We start from the raw sequence: 19,459 nt of genomic DNA, 5'->3' as shown, positions 1-19,459 counted from the left end.
CGCATGCGCATTTGCATAAATGTCTACACACACACATACACACTACACACAATAAAAAACATAGGAAATAGCAAGAGTGATTACAATAGTTCCTATTGCATTACATGCATAGGAACTAATAAAAATATAACAAACAATATGAGACATGACCCATTGTCTATATTAGAACACTTCTCATTGGGTAACGAAGTTACCCAATGTTACCCTTTTTGTCAAAAAGTGTCTATAGTGGTGAATTATGGTTTAGGTTTTTTTTAATAAATTTTCAATGTATGTGGAAAATGTAGTTGATTACCAAAGGTTACAATTTTTATTTTGAAGACTGCATGGTCTAGGAAGTGTACATTTTTTTATGGGGCAAGTTTCCAAGGGCGGGTTTTCTAGGGGTGGGTTGACTGCCAAAGAATGTTGCCAAAGTACGAGCCAGCGTGTTATTTGATCACAAGTGCGAGACATCGCAAGTATGAGCTAGCGAGCCATGATGTCACGACAATAGATACGAGATGTTACTCGTGTTGTGCGAGGTTATCGGCAGAGATTTGCGGAGTACAATTCAAAAAACTATAGGTCTAATAATGAATTATTGTGATATTAAATAGACAATGTTAGCTATCAAGGAGCGACATTGTTTTTCATTGGGACCTTTGTCCCTTCAAGGCTAGGCCTATACCATCCTAGCTAGTCTAGGCCTAGAGTAGGATAAGGCTAGCGCGACATGCGGACGTTGGTACGTGTTGGTCAGTCTACAAACGTCGCCTAAAGTAATTGATTTTACCCAGCAGAATGAAAGAGGGAAACTCCGCTTTTCAGTCGTCTTAGGCCCTTGTTTTTTGACAAAAAATGACCTTTCAGAGGTCAAATTTCTGTCAAGAATATGAATTGGCTGCTTCGCAGCAATTAGTAGTAAAAAGTATTATATCAATCAATTTCAAATGATCTTGATCACCAAGGGTATAATTTTAATGATCAATAAAATTAAGAGCAATACACCAAATACAGTTATGTGAGTAACTTTTTGGTTTTAACGATATTCTTTGTATTAGAACTTCAGAACTATAGAATTGATATCACTGCCTACTACTATGTATTATAAGCTTCAATTAAAATTTATGATAAAACTTCATTTTTAATTGTTGCACTTAAACTAAATTGCTTTAATCTTTGTCTTTAAACTATTTTAAAGGCTTCACCAAATTTAATACCAACATAATTTTAATGATGTGCAAACTAGATCACATTACCAAAATATTCAAATATATGTTGCAATGAGAGCTCAAAACAAAACAAAACATGCCCAAAAGTTTTTCCTATTTCTGTGAAATTTCTATTCATCTCATTCTCAACAAAGAGAAAAAAAAAATTCTTCAGTGTACAGTGTTTGTCAGGAATACTAAAAATATTCATATTGCATTGAATACAATCAGAGGAAACGCAAATTGAGTTTACATAGTAATGTTAGAGCTAAATGAAATTATCAAAACAAGCATCTTAGTAATATACACGACCTAAATTCATTGTTTGCAAATACAACTTGTAGATGTCATAACAATTAATACACACAGCCCTAGACATCTTAACTTAAGCTTCTAGAATACATTATAAGGTCTAACATTTGCAACACTACCCTATAAATTAGATAAAAACTAGAATGTTTGCGGAGAAGAGCGTAAAACCTGACCTCGTTCATGATTGTACTCGTAAAAAAACAACCAAAATCCAGGTCACCATGGTGACGGAGATGGAGACGTAGCTATAGCAAACAACAGAGAGATAACATTGCACTAAAAAAGATACTTCAGCAATAAAATTCATAGTTTTATTATATGATACATAAGTAAGTTTCACTTAGTTTACACAGTTCAATCAAATCCATATTTCATTTCATTATCTGATATCCTCCGTTGGGACGAAAAGCTGTGATTACTTCGATTTTAAATATTGGCTTTCAACTTAAATTCAGGGCATATCTAGCACCAACTAAAACCACAACAATAAAGAACAAAGCAATGAAAAGCATAAACTTTTATTATTCTTCTATGAAAAATCTGAGATACATTTATTGTTTAGAGAAAAGCATTGTATAGTAAAGTAGTAATTACAACGAGAGGTTGGGGGAATTTGGATGAAATCTCTGATAATTTCAAAAGAAAATTACTTTCGTAAATATTTCCATATATATTTATAGGGTCTTATATAACATTGAGGCATACTCTGCTCTCTAGAGGTCAGAGTTTCTTCACTTTCACAAATAGAATATAGTTCACCAACCACTTGGGGAAAAAATTCATATTTACTTTTTCAAAAGAGAAATTATTTAAAAGCTAGATGATTTATAGGTAATGAAGAGAATGCCAAAAGGAAACAGTAGTGAGAAGGGATGTCTATGTGCCATCTATCTTAAACAAGGATGGAGAAGATTCCCAGCTATATTTAATGCCCCTTTTATCTAGATTAATGGGGGTTTCGAGAGTGTTCCTCTGTTATAAAAGAGAGAACCAATAAATCTTATCTTATCTTATCTTAACTGGCTATTAACATAGTTGGCTCTAGTTTAATGGTAGTTTGGGCAGATTGTTATTAGCTTATTGGGGCTTTATTCAGGTAACTTTCAATTATCTGGGGAAAAAAATCATACTTCATTTTTAGGGTTTAAATCCATTGTGTAGAGGTATTAATTATTTAAAGATCTGCATTTATACTGTAAGGGTATATTAACAGTGAGATCAAAAACTAAAATAGATTTTTAAGCTATCTCTGCAGGGATTGAAAATAGAACACAATATTATATCTAGCATAGAATAAAGTTTCTGCTACTAGGACTTCACAATTTAACCGCATTAGGGGATCAAAATTGCTCCAAAATAAAACAACTCTTAAAAGAGAAACACATTTATTTTATCCGCAGTACACATTAAGTTTCTGCTAGTAACCTTTCACTTTTTAACTGCATCAAAGGATCAATAAAGTTCAAAACAAATACAATCTTTTGAGGTACTGTACTCCCACGATATTGAAATCAGGAAAACATTCCTTTATGCTACAGTAGTAACAGGCACCTTCGTCTCATTACTGCAATACAGGATTTAAATGGTTCCCAAAAGAAGATGACTTTTAAAATAGAACAACTCATCTTTAAATACAAAGTAGGCAAGAAAGATTTCTCCTAACTAGGCTTTCACTCTTGAACTACTGCACATTTGAGATAAAAATGGTTCTATAAAATATAATGTTAGATATTCTAGAGATTTTATATCTAGAGTAGAGCAACTTTCACATTCAACTGCAGAATGCTCAGTTGAAAACTTTGGTTTTTTGATATACAGTAAGACAAGAATTTTTTTAAACCTTGTTTAAACGAACCCGCCGATTGCAAATATTGATGATTTCGAATAAAAATAAAATTTTATTTTTGGCCAATTAGCACAAATGCCACTACGAAAAAGTGGAAATTTCAGAAAAAAATTAAAGTTTTTCTTTATTTTTATTACGCCCTCCGCTGCTTTGAAATCTCCAAAGGTAAATTATGTATATTTCTTCCTAATTATTGAAGCATTTAACCATCCTATTTTACATTCACCAATAAAATTTTATATTTATTTTCTCCTCCGTCTGGATGATTTTTGCGAAACTATTTGCTAAATAAAGCCAGGCACTCACAGCGCCGTACGACGGTCATACAACCATCACAAAACAAATCCAACTCCGCTCTTTGTGAGCGATAGATGACGCGACGCTATCTGGTGATTGTCAGTAGCAATCTGAACGGATCATCATTAAAAACGATCTGTTGCACGCACGTCGTCGCGTTCTCTATAGAATCGCGTCGGCCGACGACCGTCGTGCACAGTAAGTGCCCGGATTAAGAAAACTAAATTTTATTTTTATTTTGCCCTCCTCCGATAATCTTCAAAAAAATTAAGTACGCGGAACAAGGAATACAAAATGTCTTGCCTATATGTGGCAAAGACAAGCCAAACCAGTCACTCGTCGCAAAAATCAATTTTGAGTTATTAATACAGTGTTAGAGAGTAAAATAATAGCTATAAAATGGTAAAAAAATCATTCAAATCGGACATTTCCTTATGAAGTTACAAGCGTTTAACCACACAGCTGTTTAAAGAACAATGAGAAATTAACTGTCAAAGTTTATGATTTCAGGCATCTCATGCAGAAACTATCTTTAAATCCTTAAAAAGTATTGTTTTAACATTGAAAATGGGGAAAATAACAGCATAGAATGATGTGTAGATATATAAAGGTTAGTTTAGTGCATTAAAATAAAATTTTTTAAATTTGACATTCCAGCATGTTTTGGCCTTTTTCTCTGAAACACGATTTGTGACGAGTGACTGGTTTGGCTTGTCTTTGCCACATATACAATACTGCAATAATACTATTACATTTAATAAATAGCAAACACATCAAAATTTTTTTTTTTTTTTTTGTATTTGCAATTATTCCAAACAAGGCTCTAGAAGCCATTTCTAGGTGAGGTTGTTATTACTTTCATGTATGCCATGAAATGCTTGCAAGTTTGAAACATTGCATCAGCTACTTGACAGCCTGTCAATAGTTCAATAGTACAAGCTGTCCACACTAAATGTTATGTGACAAATAAATGTGATGTCCATATTTGGGTATAAATATGACATCATGATGCCCATATATGGGCACATCACACAAATTTCTTACATGAAATATGATAGTGTGCATAAAGCTTAAAGCATGGTCAGTTTGGGACAAACTTCCGATCAAAAGGTTAACAACCAGAATGGAAAGCGCCACCAAACAATAAATCACTCAATTCCCATGACATGTTCGTCTGCCAGAGTGCTACTGATAACTCTTTCATCTTGAGGTACTGTTCTTCCAATTTGTCTTTATCCACTTGTTTCTCACTCAGCCTTTAATTAATGCGCTTTTTTTCCCCACAGATTTTAAGTGGACATATCCTTCATTAAACTACATCACCTTTTTGATACAAAAACTAGCCACATTTCGTCGCTCACATCACGAACTAACACAATCAAATTAGATTGTGTTAGTTCGTGAAATCAAGATAGCGCGTCAAAATACGTGCTGTTGTTGTTAAGGACTTTTTGTGTGGTAAAGAATACAAAATTTCTTGACAACAAATATGCGCTCGTTTTGACGCGCTACTGTTATTTCACGAACTACCACAATCTACTTTGGTTGTGTTAGTTCGTGATGTGAGCGATGATTTAGAAGACTCCTTGCTGCCCTTCCATCAATAGCTCACAAGCATGTCTGGAGTCTCTATCCTAATACTCAGGATTCTTATACATAGTAAACATTATTACTGTCTGTAAATACTGAACATAAAATACATTAAGCTCAAATAGATTCATCTCATTTTTGTAATGTTTGAATATGAATAATTTCTTAAAAAGTAAACCAATAATACTGTTTGTGACGTTAACAGTATGTATTCTTCATATTGGTTTACTTACAGGAATTTATTGCTTAAAAATACATAAATTTTAAGTACAACAATGAAATAACAAACATAATATTTCTTTTACTTAACAATCACAAAATTATAAAAAAAATTAAATAACAAAATAGAAAAAAAAATTGTTACAGTATTACCTCAAAACAATCGTCAAATAATAAGAATCACAATAAAGACAACTGTAATTTCAAAAGCAACCATAATAAAAACAATCTGACAATGCTTATATGAATGTCATCCATAAACCATATAGAAAAATAAAATATGCATTCTAAATTGTCAGTGGAATTTTACTCAAGGGACCTGTTTGTACAATCAGTTAAAATTGGATGATATTGCAAACAGGAGGGGGATTATCATCATTCTTCGGCTGCTGTCCACACTCTGTACCCAGTTGCTAACCACTAATCTTGGTTCCTTAAGCCCTTCCAGACCAACAAATTTTATTTGACAAAGACATGTGACATGCCTTAATATGGTCATGATGACATCACATCATGACCATATATAGGCACATCATGACTATATAATAATAAATTAATAATAAATTTATTCTTATATAGTGCAGAATGCTGGAAACCTATGCACTTTACATTTAAAAGCAAAAGCCAGATCAAAATTTAAAAAGATGACTACAACAGTGAGCGATCAGGTTAATTTTATGATATATATATATATATATATATATATTATATTTATTTTATATATATACATATATATATATATATATATTATTTACTTATTTATTTTTATAATAATAATGTTTAATTATAAAAAATATATATATAGCTATATACGGACATTCAACAGTTTTTTGTCAAAGAAAATTTGATATGTGGACAGAGTTTAAAGGCATCCTAAGAGGTCTGCTTTCTCAAGAATCTAGAGTATAATTTTAACATGCACATGCCCAGTATTAACCATGTCTTTCTTTGTGCCACTAAACATGAGATACAGAGGATGTCACTGTAGGTTTGGGATTTGATGGGATACTAAAATAAATAAATAAATAAATAAATACAGAAATAAATAAATAAACTAATTAATTAATATAATAATAATAATAATAATAATAATAATAATAATAATAATAATAAAGGGAATTACATCACGCCTTTTGCGAAGGAATACAAGGTGTTGGTGATGTTATATTACAGTATTGCCTCAGGTCATTGGATCCGTAATCAAACCAGCACAAAGTGTAACCTCCTCGACTACCTGTTATGCATTCCTAGTCGCGCTTGCAACTTAATATCGATACAGACTACAGTAATATATTCAATGCCACATCATCCTACCAGGTACACATTTATACTCCATGGTGGAGAGAGACAAGACACAGTGAAGGTTTGAACCTCTGACCGCAAGCGCTGTGCCAACCGCTCACTCATGCATAAGAAGCCTGCTATAAGTGCCATTTAGACAATCTAGGATCTCTTTTTTAATCGCCCACATCTCAGAGATAGCAGTGTTCATTTTCTAAAATCACATGACCGTTGGCCATAGTCGATAAAGGTTGTAATGTCATTAGAGACAAACCAATTCTTGGAATATCAGATAAATGGCAGGCTAATCAACCAATCAATTGTTAAGTAATCTAAATTACAGTATTGTTAAGTACAGTAATCAAAATTACAGTAATAGTGCAGCCACAATTCCTATAGGGCTTTTCATACATGACTCAATCTCCAAAATGCAAAATCTTTTAAAGCAAAACATTGTAATTCAAAGAAATCTGAAATATTTTGAGCTGTGTATCATGGCAAGTTGAATTGTTTAATTGAATTTTGTAGATTTTTAACAAAGATCATAATTAAAGCTGGCGCTCTCTGCGATTCTATGCCTAACAAATAATAAGCGTCTATGTTCAGTAAAAAGTAGCGTAAAAAGAAATCACTTTAGAGAGAGGGCACCCTAGTTGTTACAATGGTTGTTATAGGATTTGTACGCAAATGTGCTATCATTAGTTAACGGTCTCTTATGTCGAAGTTGAAAAGCGTTATTAAAGAATTTGCACCCAGAAATTGCGGAGAACACCATCTTGTAATTATAAGATCTTTGGTTTTGGTTTGGGGGGAAAGACAGAAAAATAATGTGCCGGTAATTACCCTGTACTGTATCTTATTGTAACACTAATATTATGTTAAAGTCTGTTTTTCACTAGAGCGAATATATTCGCGCAAATCGGAAGCATCATTCATGCACATTTCTATCGGAGTTTTTGCAAAGCAAAAAAATTCGCAACCAATCAGAACTCAGGAAGCAATCTGACGCTTTGATTCGCGTGAATAAATTCACCTTTTGGAAAACAGGCCTACTGTAATAGAAGCTTTATTTTTTGAAAGGTTTTTTCCTTGTCGAATCTAGTATCATATATTTTACTGACATTTAAAGGCTTTTACTTGGAACTCAATATCCAGAAAGCTAATTAGACAGTGATTTTCAATTTTTAGAGAATGGTTTCTCAATACTGATGGTCTGTTTGTGTTCTTGTAACATTTGTGCATTTTTTTTTTTTTTTTTTTGCAGAAATGTAAATAAAGCAAATCTCTTTGAAAAATTTGTACAAAATTTGAATTATTCTTCACTATCATAGGATTAAACCAGAGATGACAGAACATAATAGAAGCCATGTTCAGACGCGCACGTTACTTCTGACAAGTGTTCACAAGATGCTTATCCAGGGCCTAATGTTCTTTATACATTAAAGCTAGTTCAGAGTTTAGAAGTAAATATGCAAATTTTCCAGAAGTGATAATTCGTTATCCCTGAACGGTTATTTTGCACACTAATTCTTGAAAATTGTAAACTACCATGAAAATTTTGTGACTACAAAGTTTTACACACAGGAAATGTTATTTCTGCACTCATTCAAAGAAATTATCTTTTGAAAAAATTTTAGGTCATAATGAAGGTCGTATTTACTTGCGAGCTCTGAAGTAAATTGTGTCTACAATACATGGCGTTACCAAGTGCGTACATTATTCCATTTTTTGTGTACGTAGAAGTAGCAAACTTACTCCTGAGACTTCTTACTAGTAAATCGTCGGTAGTAACTTGGAGTAACTTAATACAAAGAGCATCTTCAAGGGTGATACACAGGGCTTCAGTAAAAAAAAAAATAAACTGCTACTTCAAAGCTTTCTTACAGTATGTATGAAAGTACCTATAAAAGTTATAGTATTCATGAGAGCATTGTGAGTGTATAACAACATATTTTAGTTTTGTTGCATCTGTTGATGTTCTCCATGGTCTGGTTCCCTATTAACCGCAATGTATTAATGGCTACTACATATCAACTTGCCCATAAATTTAAATGCAAAAACCTTATTTGACGACCATCTGAAATGCCATGTCTGACTGCCAATACGCACACACCATGACAATCCTGTCGCCAAAATGTCTCTAAAGTAGTTTGAAAAACCCACTTAAATCATAGCACAATGTACATACAGATAAAATTATATTAAATTATGAAAAAAATCTCTAATTTCTTGATTAGGCCCTATAAAAAATATATTAATTTATCACCTTTTAGGCAGGAAGAAGTGATGAGGGAGGGAGGGTTTTTAAAAAAAATATATATTTTGCTAAAGCCAAATATCACCCTTGGGTTGTTTGTTGGTGAATTAATATTCAAAGTAAAACATGATTGAGATAATCCAAACAATATCTACTATTTAATAGAATTTTATTTCATTGATTTAAATTTATTTCAAAACAAATTTATACAAGTTTACATTTACTAAAGAAATATTCAATCTCGGAGTTTGTTCGGATTTCTTTTTTGTTATGTAAAGAAGGTTTTTGCAACAGGAGGGTGAATAATAGTAATACTATAAATAGTTAGTCCTCATCTTGCATAGATGCATCTTCTGCTGGTTTATTTATGACTGGTCACATACTTTGCTTTCTAACCTATATCCATACATTTCCGCTGTCATCTAAATTATAAGCATTGAATACAGTATGACCATCTTACAAATTCAACTTAAAACTAAGTCTGCAATGCTAGAAAATTATTGATGTAAGATGCAAAATTACGTATACAGTAGCCAATCATTACACAGAATTCAGGATTTTTACATTTCAAAGAGGCCTAGGATTAATGTAGACTATATACTTGGAATCATGGGTACTTTACTGTATGCCCCTTAAAGAAGTGGGCTTGATGAAGAAATATAGGTCACTTAAGTTGACCCACATAAGAAATTTGAAAGTATAAATCAACTGTAAAACAGCAAGCCACAGTGATCAACAGAGTGAAATGAGTTAGAGTAAGCCTAAACTCAAAGTGATAAGGGAAGAGAGTACACTATCCTCATTTTGAATGTGTTATTATGATGTAGGCCTATAATTGTACTGTATACTCAAAGATTATAAGGGAAAAGAGCGCAGTATCCTCATTTTGATGAATGTGGAATGGGGGAAGGGATGGAGTATTGCCCACTGTCATGTTTTTTTTAAAAAATCAGTTTCCCTATTTTCTGCATGACACAATTCGTTCACAGAAGACATAGACATAGATAACTGTATTTGTCAAGTTAAAATATGCATGAAAATTTTTTTTCTTTCCATTAAGAAATATAGATAATATTAGGCCCTATAAGAAATATTATTAGTTTATCACCCTATCTGGGCAGGAAAAGTGATGAGGGAGGGAGGGAGGTGTTTTTTTTGTTTTTTTTTTTGCTAAAGCCAAATATCACCCTTGGGTTGTTTGCTGGTGCATTGATATTCAAAGTAAAACATGATTTAGATAATGCAAACAATATCTACTAACTATTTAATAAATAAATGAAAAAAATTATTTAAAAAAATTTAAAAAATTTTTTTCCCCCCCCCCCAATTTTTTTTTTTTTTCCAGTACCATAAAAGACATGCGCGCGAGGGTGATAAACTAATAATTTTTTTTATTGGGCCTTAAAGTCAAAATTTTAAACTGAACCTACAAGCAGATAATACTGTACATTCAAAGAATATACAATACAAAGTATGTAAACAACTAAATAGATTATGAATAACTGTACAAACTAGTTATTAATAGGGATAATTTTTTATTTTTTTAATATTTATACCCGGACGCACTTCCTTCCACTAGACAATCATAGCACAGCCTACAGTATGTACTTCCATAACAACAATGGCCACTTGAATTGGCATAACTAGGAAATGGCGTATTTATAAACAGTACTGTATACAGTATTACCACAACTTGCTATGTCACAAAATGAAAAAATACAAAACGAATAATACAAAATCTGCATTTTGAATCTTGAATTATATACCATGGGTCAGCCTGAATATTGTAGTTATGGAGAGCAGCTTGTCTTTAATTGTGGCATCGTGCATATCTTCACTGTCTGTGCATCAATTGAAGACCTAAATTTTAGAAAGGTCTAAACTCACTCAAGTGAAGATAAGGGTGATTTTGGTACCATAAATCTCTGTAGCATTTAGCATGCGTGCTAAATATATTTCACCAGCTAATTAGATGTCCTCATAGCTATTAGTAGATGTTCCTTTAGCTAAGTAGATGTCCTTAGCTATAATAAATGTTCATTTGAATAGCTAAATAAATGTTAAATAGATTCCTCTAGCTAATGTCCTATTTGTTGCTAAATATACATATTTCCTAATAGCAAAATATTCTCTCTCAAGATTTATTTTCTGTAATATTATCACTGCTCTCAGGTACAAATCTGTGCGCGCAGAATGCAAAAGCATGTCACAGTACACAGGAATATTAAAATGTAGAGATACTAAAAAGAAATGCTATCAATATTTGATATCTATAAAAAAAAAAAAACTGTCAATATAGCCTCGAGACAATACATCAATACTAAATAACAGTCTGCAAGTCCTAATAATTGTAATATTTACATTTGAAGCGAGTAAGTACAGCTTAATACAAATTGTATTCATGACTGGACTTCACAGGCAACAAATGTTGCTGTACGCAGTTGTTTCCAGAAATGTGTTTGGGAATATAACCAGGATAAAAATATTAAGTTTAAATTCGAATGTATTCAGTAGTAACTTGCAAAGCTATAATAATAGGCACCAATCTAATAATTTTTCATTGAAAATTTTTTTTTTATATAAAATTAGGAAAAACATTAAATAACGCAGCAAATGTGAGAGTTTTTATGGATTAAAACAGCAAAAGGAAAAGATATAAAAATGGTAAGATACTTAAAATTTAAATTTAAATACATACAAAAACTGCATATTAAATATTTTAAAAAATTTATATATGAAAATGATTATTTCACTAAAGTAGAGATTTAACATTAAATTCCAATAACCTTCACCATGTCATTTGAATCTAAACTGTATAGTTTGAGGTGAAGTAGCAAATAATAGTTTTAAGTTTACACAGTATGACTATGATAATAGTACTGTATATCCTCATGTTATTTATTTATGCCTGCAAGGTTTTACTTCAGGACTCAGAGAGTGGGTTGAAAGCATCTTCTTAACCACAAAGTTACAGTTAGCACTCAAGGAAAATTGAGACTACTATAGTAAGTGATTTAGATCTTGAAACTCCGTATTCTCTGAACTTCTGTAAGACTACTTAGAAACACAGGATATCTCCTCTCAAAGCTCACTACTCGCTTTCAATTTATAATATTCTTATATGGTAAATACAGAATATAATATGCTACTTAACTACGTCACTATTAAATGCCATACTGATAACCTGTATTGGATTGATGACAAAAGACAGAAAATAATGTACAGTATTAAACATCTCCAAACTTTTACAAACCCCACATTTACAAACTCATGATTTTACGAATCGAATTTGCGGCGATGACGTCATTACAAACGATCGTTTTTAACTATAAAAACACTTTAAAATGTATTTTAAAATTCTTCTGAAATAATTCAAATTGTTACAGCAGCTAAGAGAAAAACATTCAAACCAATAAATGATATATAAAACAAAAAGCAATAAATGATATAAAAGTTCAAAGCAATAAATATTAATTTTTGATCATTGGGAGCGCTATTCACATGGATTCGCGATCCTTATGAAAAGAATAATAACACTCGTTTTGGGCATTTATGGCCATGTTTTCTTTCTCAAATCACTTCAAATGAATACTTCCCAGTGAGCACAGGTAATTCTGTCTTCTGTAAAGTAACTAAACAAGTCAAGTAAATTACAATAGCAACAATAACAAAATACAAAATGCAATTTACTATAAAATTAAAACATAAACATTGGCTAAGAATAATGGTACCATACGCTATCTCTGCAATGAGTGTTTCTAGCCATTGCCATACCTACAGTAACCTTCTTTATCATTACCGAGATAGCATACGGTACAGTACCGTATCTAGATATATTGTTATAAAATAAAGCTAATATAATATTGAATAACAGATAAAAACTGTTCTAGCTCTGGAGGGGGAACCACTAGAGTAATCTAGGTTTAATCCTAAAGAACTCACCGTTCCTTTAGGAAATCACAGCATGCTTCTTTGACTGCTTGTAACTGTAGAAAGTTTGCTCCGACAAGGATGGCCTGTACGTTGGAACTACTCAGCTCTACACGGCCATTATATGCATAGTTCACTAATGCTTCTAGGGCACTAAAGCAAAATAAATTAAAAGCATTCTTTAAATACACAATTTTAATTAAGAGAGAAAAAAATTATTTAAAAAATAGATAAATTCAATAGCGCTTCCATTATTTTCTTTCATGTTCAAAGTGCAAGTTTCAGACGGTTTTTTTTTTTTTGGAATGTCTGTATCCTTTGACCTTTTCATCCCAAAATTGAATTACCTCTTCCTTATGGTGGAACAAAAAGGAAATATTATTATCAATAAAGTACTGTTCATCATCACATTTCACTAAATCATTATCCATAGTACATTAAACCATTATTCCCTACATATGGAAGCATTAATGATGCCACTAGGGCAATGTCACAGTACTTTTAAGACTGTGAAAATGAGATTATTTAATTCTGATGAGAAGAAATTATATTAGTTTCATTAATCTGGATTGTGAAACTTGGACTTTAGTTTCACACCTCAAATCATCTATTAACAGACAGCATCTGATTTTGTAAACAATGAGACCAAAAGAAAATCAAATTTATACACATGTCTTTGATTATAAGCCAACACACAAATGCATGTTAACATCTTTTTTTGATTCTCAGACATTAGATTCTAAGTAAAAATGTTTAATAAATAAATTTAAAAAATTGTGATAGATATAGAATTAGAAAAATAAATTTATATGCTGCAAAGAATCCACTACATATTTCTAATTAACATTTAGCCAATTAGTTTAAAGTACTGTAGTTTTAGGAAGATATACAATACTGTATGGGGGAGGGGAGGTGTTATAGGGGCAGAGGGGAAGGGTGTCATTAAGGGGAGGGATGGAGGAAGAAGGACAGAGAGACAGTAAAATCAAGTCAAATGGCTAGCTGTAATGGGAATTGCAAAGAGGAAACTAACATGGATGCAAAAAGAAAATTATTATCAGAGAGGAAGCATAGAAACTTCAATGGGAAGGCAATAGGAAAAATGTTCAAAAGGAAAGCTTTGGGGGAACTGTAAGTACAGTAGTGGGGCCTCAGCTAGTTGGTTTCAAATACAGGGGGAAAATCTGTAGTACAACCACAATCATAAAAAACCCTATTGTTGGCCTTATCACTGTAAGTGTAAGTAAGCAACCTTCAGGTTTTTAGTCAAAAAGCAGAACTGTTGAAAAAAATAAAAGATAAATATGTATCACACACAAGATAAAATGGATTTAGTTATGTCATGGACAAATTTGAAATTCACCAATTATTATACAGGATTTTGAACTTTCTGATTCCACGTTGTAAGTCTGTCCTATGCACTAATCCAGGGATCAGTTATCTTGTATACATTAACAAAGTAGACAATTTTTATGAGGGGAAGATTTCAAAATCCTACTGTTATTAGGTTGGTCCATTAAATTTTTATTTAACTCAATAAAATTTGGTTATTTATTTCTAGTGTACAATGCATTTGTGTTGCTATCCAGCTCTCATTTTGTATAATTATATAATTATAAATAAATTAATATCAATTAAAATATATTGAATACTATAGAGTAGTAAATATTGAAAATTATGACAATAACATTCAAACAATGCAAGAATGTCAATGTACCGACAAAGTAGGTACTTTAATTTGTTTGTTTATTCATTTAGGATGCAATAAAAAGTTTCAAAGGATTACATATTTATTTTATTTTGTGAATGTTTGATGGGCAAATACTGTATTTTGTCATAACTATATTTATCTTGGATTTTTTTTTTCATTTTGTTTGAAGCAGACAGAAGCTTTACAGTAGTTTTATGTGCTAAATAAGTATAAATTTATTACTAAATCATATTACTAGTATTATTACATACACAACTTAGATTTACTTATGTGACAATATGGACATAAAAATAAAAGAAAAGTGTTAAGCAATCATTTCATATGCATATTCACTTTATTTTTTCACAATGTTTTATTTTTAGTTGCCTCAATTCAATACCTCGGTTCAATGCCTTGTATCATTATCTCGTCTTGTTTACTCTCCACCATGTCTGTCGTAAACATGGCGTGGAAGTACGGCACAGCTGCGGCCAAGACAATACGATGGGCTGTGAACTGAACATTTCCAACCTGAAAAAAAAAGAAGAGGAATTTGTTTCCAATATTTACAGTAGTAGGGGTTTTTAAATTCCAGACAATGACCTGTCACAAGTTTTCAGAATTGCCGAATGATAGACAGACAATTTTTATGTATTAATACAATATAAAATTTGAAAATTTGGAAAAATGTTTTTTGAGAAAAATAGCAACTTGCAAGTTTAACGCATGAAATTGTGAACAAGTCTACAACACAAGATACCATATAAATGTACAACCTTGTTTCTGATAAGTATGGTAGTTAATAGAGAATATATCTTTGTACAATATGTTCAGAATTGTATGTAATTGATGACATACTGTACAAATATGTAAAATTTATTTTTTTTTTTAAATATTGAGCAAGTAAATCTATAAAACTCATTTTGTATTCTCTAATAAGTATATGTATATTCTGAATTTTTGTTTAATTTAAATATCGGGATTGGATTGAATTTATTTCGTGTAAACACCAAGGATGACCTACGTACATCCAAAACAAAAAGACTTATTTTCAGTGGGGTCATTCTGATGGTGATTGGGAAGTGATGGTGATTGGGAAGTAAAACCGAGAGACAATCTCCTAACCATTCCCCAATGATGAATAAAAAGTATAGCTACATTAGTCTGGTACAGTATAGAACACAATATAGAGTAAATGACAGCAGCACTTTTGAGACTAACAATATAGAATTTATTCTCTAGCTTTTGTCCACACAGTGGACTTCATCAGGAGACTGTGTTCCCCAATGAGTATACCGGTACTACATTCGTGCGACCACATGGACCATATTGCACACAGGACCAATCTTAAATGTCTTGCTGTAACTGAAAGCAACATAACATTGCATTTTCAGCTCTTTAGTGGAAACACAAAGAGAGCAGCAACTAGAATTGTGATTGGGGACCAAGAAATCTCCACAAAAAGAGCACACACAGAAACTTATCAAAAAGCCAACCTTATTAGCCATATTTGATAATTAGGGTTTCTTTTCGGAAAATAATATAGGAAAATTTCACAAAATTGCATGAAAATTCAGGAGACTGCTGATAGAATCTGGAGAGTTTGAACATTTAGACTAGCAGTGTTGTGTCAATAGACAAATACCAATCTGTGCATGCTCAGTAGTAGATGGCCGTAAGCAGAGCAGACGTTCCAACCCCTGGAACTAAAAATTTGGGAGAGACTGAAGTGCTGTGCGCCCCCACCCCCAAAATGTTGAAAGTTTTTCCATGCAGGCATTCTGATCTTGTGGTGAAATTAACACTGGAAAGTCATTGTATGCCAACATCGTTGATAAAGTCGGCGCACAAAAGAAAATTGAGACAGAAATACTCAACTATTCCCACATTTAGATTAGAACGCCCTAAAATAGCTGTTTTTGAGATTTGGGGGTTCTTTACCAACAATTTGATTTTTGAGAGTATTTCACAAAATTCTGGAGATAGGGAGATTGCATTACAATTCTGGAGACTCCTGATTAAATCAGGAGGGTTGCAACATACTGTATAAAGCAAAGTTTGTAATTTAATTACGCTTACACGTAATGCCGGGCACTCAATGCGGCCCACGCTTAATGGGCGGTGCAATTTTACGTGCACAGATCGTTATCAATGATGATCTGTTAAGAACGCCACCGACAATCAGTAGATGACGTTGTATAATCTAACATGTCACTGAAAGCAGAGTTTGATTCGTACGACACGACACAAGTGTTAGCCACTGCAAAATATATAATTCAGCATCTATGGGCCTACTGTGTCACACTGTGTACCCTCTCGATCGAAGACAAATCAGGCACAGGCCGCGGGCGAGTTGTTATAAATTTTAGTAGTACCATGGAGGTATAAAAATATTTTATACCGCCATGGTAGTACTGCCTGTAAAAAACAGTTCGGGCCTAGGCCCTAGCCCTATACTGTAGCCTACTACTAGGCTAGGCCCTAGTAGTACTACTAGTACTGCTACAGTACACAAACAAGGCTATTTGAGTAATACTACGACCATGCAAAATACGACTTGCTATTTACTTTAGTACTACACGAGTTCACAACAGAATTTGAATTAATGCAACATAGGTCTACAAAGTCTAACATAAATAAAAGCTAGAAATTTTAGAGACAGCATTTGTTGTACATCATTTTAGGCAATTCTTCTAGGGTTTATCACACCAAGAAGAGGTACCACAAATGACGCACGTCCCTCCCTACTACTGGATCCAGGATTTACAATAAGATTGTGAGTGTACATTGCAATTTTAGGCCTAGGACTCGAATGTACCTTTAAAGTTACATCACACAGCTTTCCTTGACGTCTGATTTCTTCCATTATCGGATAGCCATATAATGGAAGGCTTGTATTGAGGAATAATTTCGTACTCTCCAAGCCATCTTCACTTCCAAAACAATCGTAGTTCGCCATTTTCATTTTCAATCCGTCTTCCAGTTTTCGCTCGAAAGAGGGCGTGCTTTGAATATTTTTTTATATCATTGATATAAACAAATTATTTTAAAAACAATACCCACATTATTCAATTATAACTTAACGTTTGTTGAGTATTAGATGATAAATAATGTCTCTTTATTTCATAGTTGTTTTAAAATTATTTGTGTGTTTCTGAAATTGCGTTTGAATGACAGGCTAAATCGACAATTTCGATTTTTTTTTCTGATTTTTTTTTTTTTAAATTTATAACTATAGATTATCATTGTTCCGTGGAGAGCATGAACAGTTTTAAAAATGGTCCTTTTAGCATTCAGGAATTGTATATATGTAATCGAAAAAAAAAATAAAAATGACCATTTTTTCCCTAAGGGATTATATTAATCATGATCATTCCGGTACACAGCGTGTGAAGTCAGATATAAATTCGATGGAGAAAAAGATATCATAGGAAGCAGAGAAAATGTCATCTGATAAACAATACATGATTTTTGCTCTTGCTAGTCTTTAAACTAAAATGGCAAAAAGATAATATTATAATAGTATTCTATTATTCCCAATTCATTCCTTATTAAAATGTTTTGGACATCACCGTTTTCTTGCTATTACAAAATAATAATAGGCCTAACAATAACAATTATTATTTGATATATTTTTATTGTTTAATTTATTAATTTTATTTCATTTCACCCCTAACAGCGTAAACGCCAATGACAGGGAACATACAGTAAATACAATATAAATCATTATTTAAAAAAAAATTACTATAAAAACATTCAAAAATATTGAAAAAGTATATAAAAAAAAAAGAACATTGATGATAAACCAATTTACAATAGTTACTAAATATACAAGGAACATTATTGTTGTTGTTCTGCTAATGTTTTGTTCACACCAATAATTTTATGTCATATTACACCATACCAGCCCCACCATGGTTGGGGCTGAGGGGGAGAAAATGTTGAGAATATGGACCTCAAGGGGCCCGGAAATAGCACTCTCATTTTTAAAATCTTACCGGTACTACGGTATATTTTTAGTGATAAAAATAATATAACAACAATTACATAATACAGCAAATATTTTTTATTAATACAATTGGGTAAAGGGGGTGGGGTGCGATCGCACCGTCTGTACCCCCTCCCCCATACCCTGCATCCACCCCAGCATTGGCATTTCAAAGGGACAAACAAAATCCGATTGTGTCTACAAAGCTTAAGAAGATTACATTTGGCGATTAATCACGGAATAGAGAATTCAAATGACGATCAATACAGCGATAGGCCTAAAATGATGGATGGGTCTCACCAAAAGAGATTATGTAGACACATGATAGAACTACCTTGTATTGTTAGTGAAACACCTTCGTGCCCAAAAGTTTTCCCCTTAGGGTGTCCCGTCCCAATTTACTTTTGTCCCAGTCTTGAATCGTCTGATCCTCCTGGGTATAGAGGCCAAGCAAAACGATGATTTATATAGGCCCCTCGAAAAAAAACAACCCAGGATATTAAAAATTTAACATAGGAGGCAAATTTAAACTGGTGGTCAGCCAAACGCTATTCAATTGCAGACTTTATGTTAATTAAACTAGAATTAATATCATCATTCGATAAAGAATTCACAGCCAAACTGACCTAAACGAAACTTCCTAGTTGTGTCCTACACTGTAGAATCTTAAACGCCAGCACGACGCGCACACAACGGATGATTTTTAATGATGACGATCCATTTAGACTGCCATGCCCGAAATTATCAAATGGCATCCCGTCGTTTATAGCGATCACAGGGAGCGGATTTGGAGTCTTCCTACGACGGTCCTACAACCGTCGTACGACGCAGTCAGTGGCGTATCTGGAGGAGGACG

At 32.6% G+C, this 19,459-nt stretch overlaps 1 protein-coding gene across 2 annotated transcripts in view; it reads right to left on the bottom strand.

The window, feature by feature from the left end:
* The window catches only part of LOC117116856 (kelch-like protein 18), a 31,493-nt gene extending 13,882 nt beyond the window's left edge, over positions 1–17,611 (bottom strand). For both annotated transcript variants that reach the window (XM_033260957.1, XM_033260958.1), the window contains exons 1-3: positions 17,434–17,611; positions 15,016–15,146; positions 12,938–13,078 (exon numbers count right to left, since the gene is read on the bottom strand). In XM_033260957.1, coding sequence (XP_033116848.1) covers positions 12,938–13,078; positions 15,016–15,146; positions 17,434–17,580 — 419 coding nt within the window. In that variant the 5' untranslated portion in view covers positions 17,581–17,611. The remainder of the gene's footprint in view (positions 1–12,937; positions 13,079–15,015; positions 15,147–17,433) is intronic.
* Positions 17,612–19,459: the final 1,848 nt, after the last annotated feature.

This window comes from Anneissia japonica, unplaced genomic scaffold (genome assembly GCF_011630105.1).
Source record: "Anneissia japonica isolate Jap-2015-1 unplaced genomic scaffold, ASM1163010v1 scaffold1302_len1884557_cov193, whole genome shotgun sequence".
NCBI lineage: Eukaryota > Metazoa > Echinodermata > Crinoidea > Comatulida > Comatulidae > Anneissia > Anneissia japonica.
The sequence above is the reverse complement of the archived record's forward strand: the minus strand, read 5'-3'. Positions and strand labels throughout refer to the sequence as shown.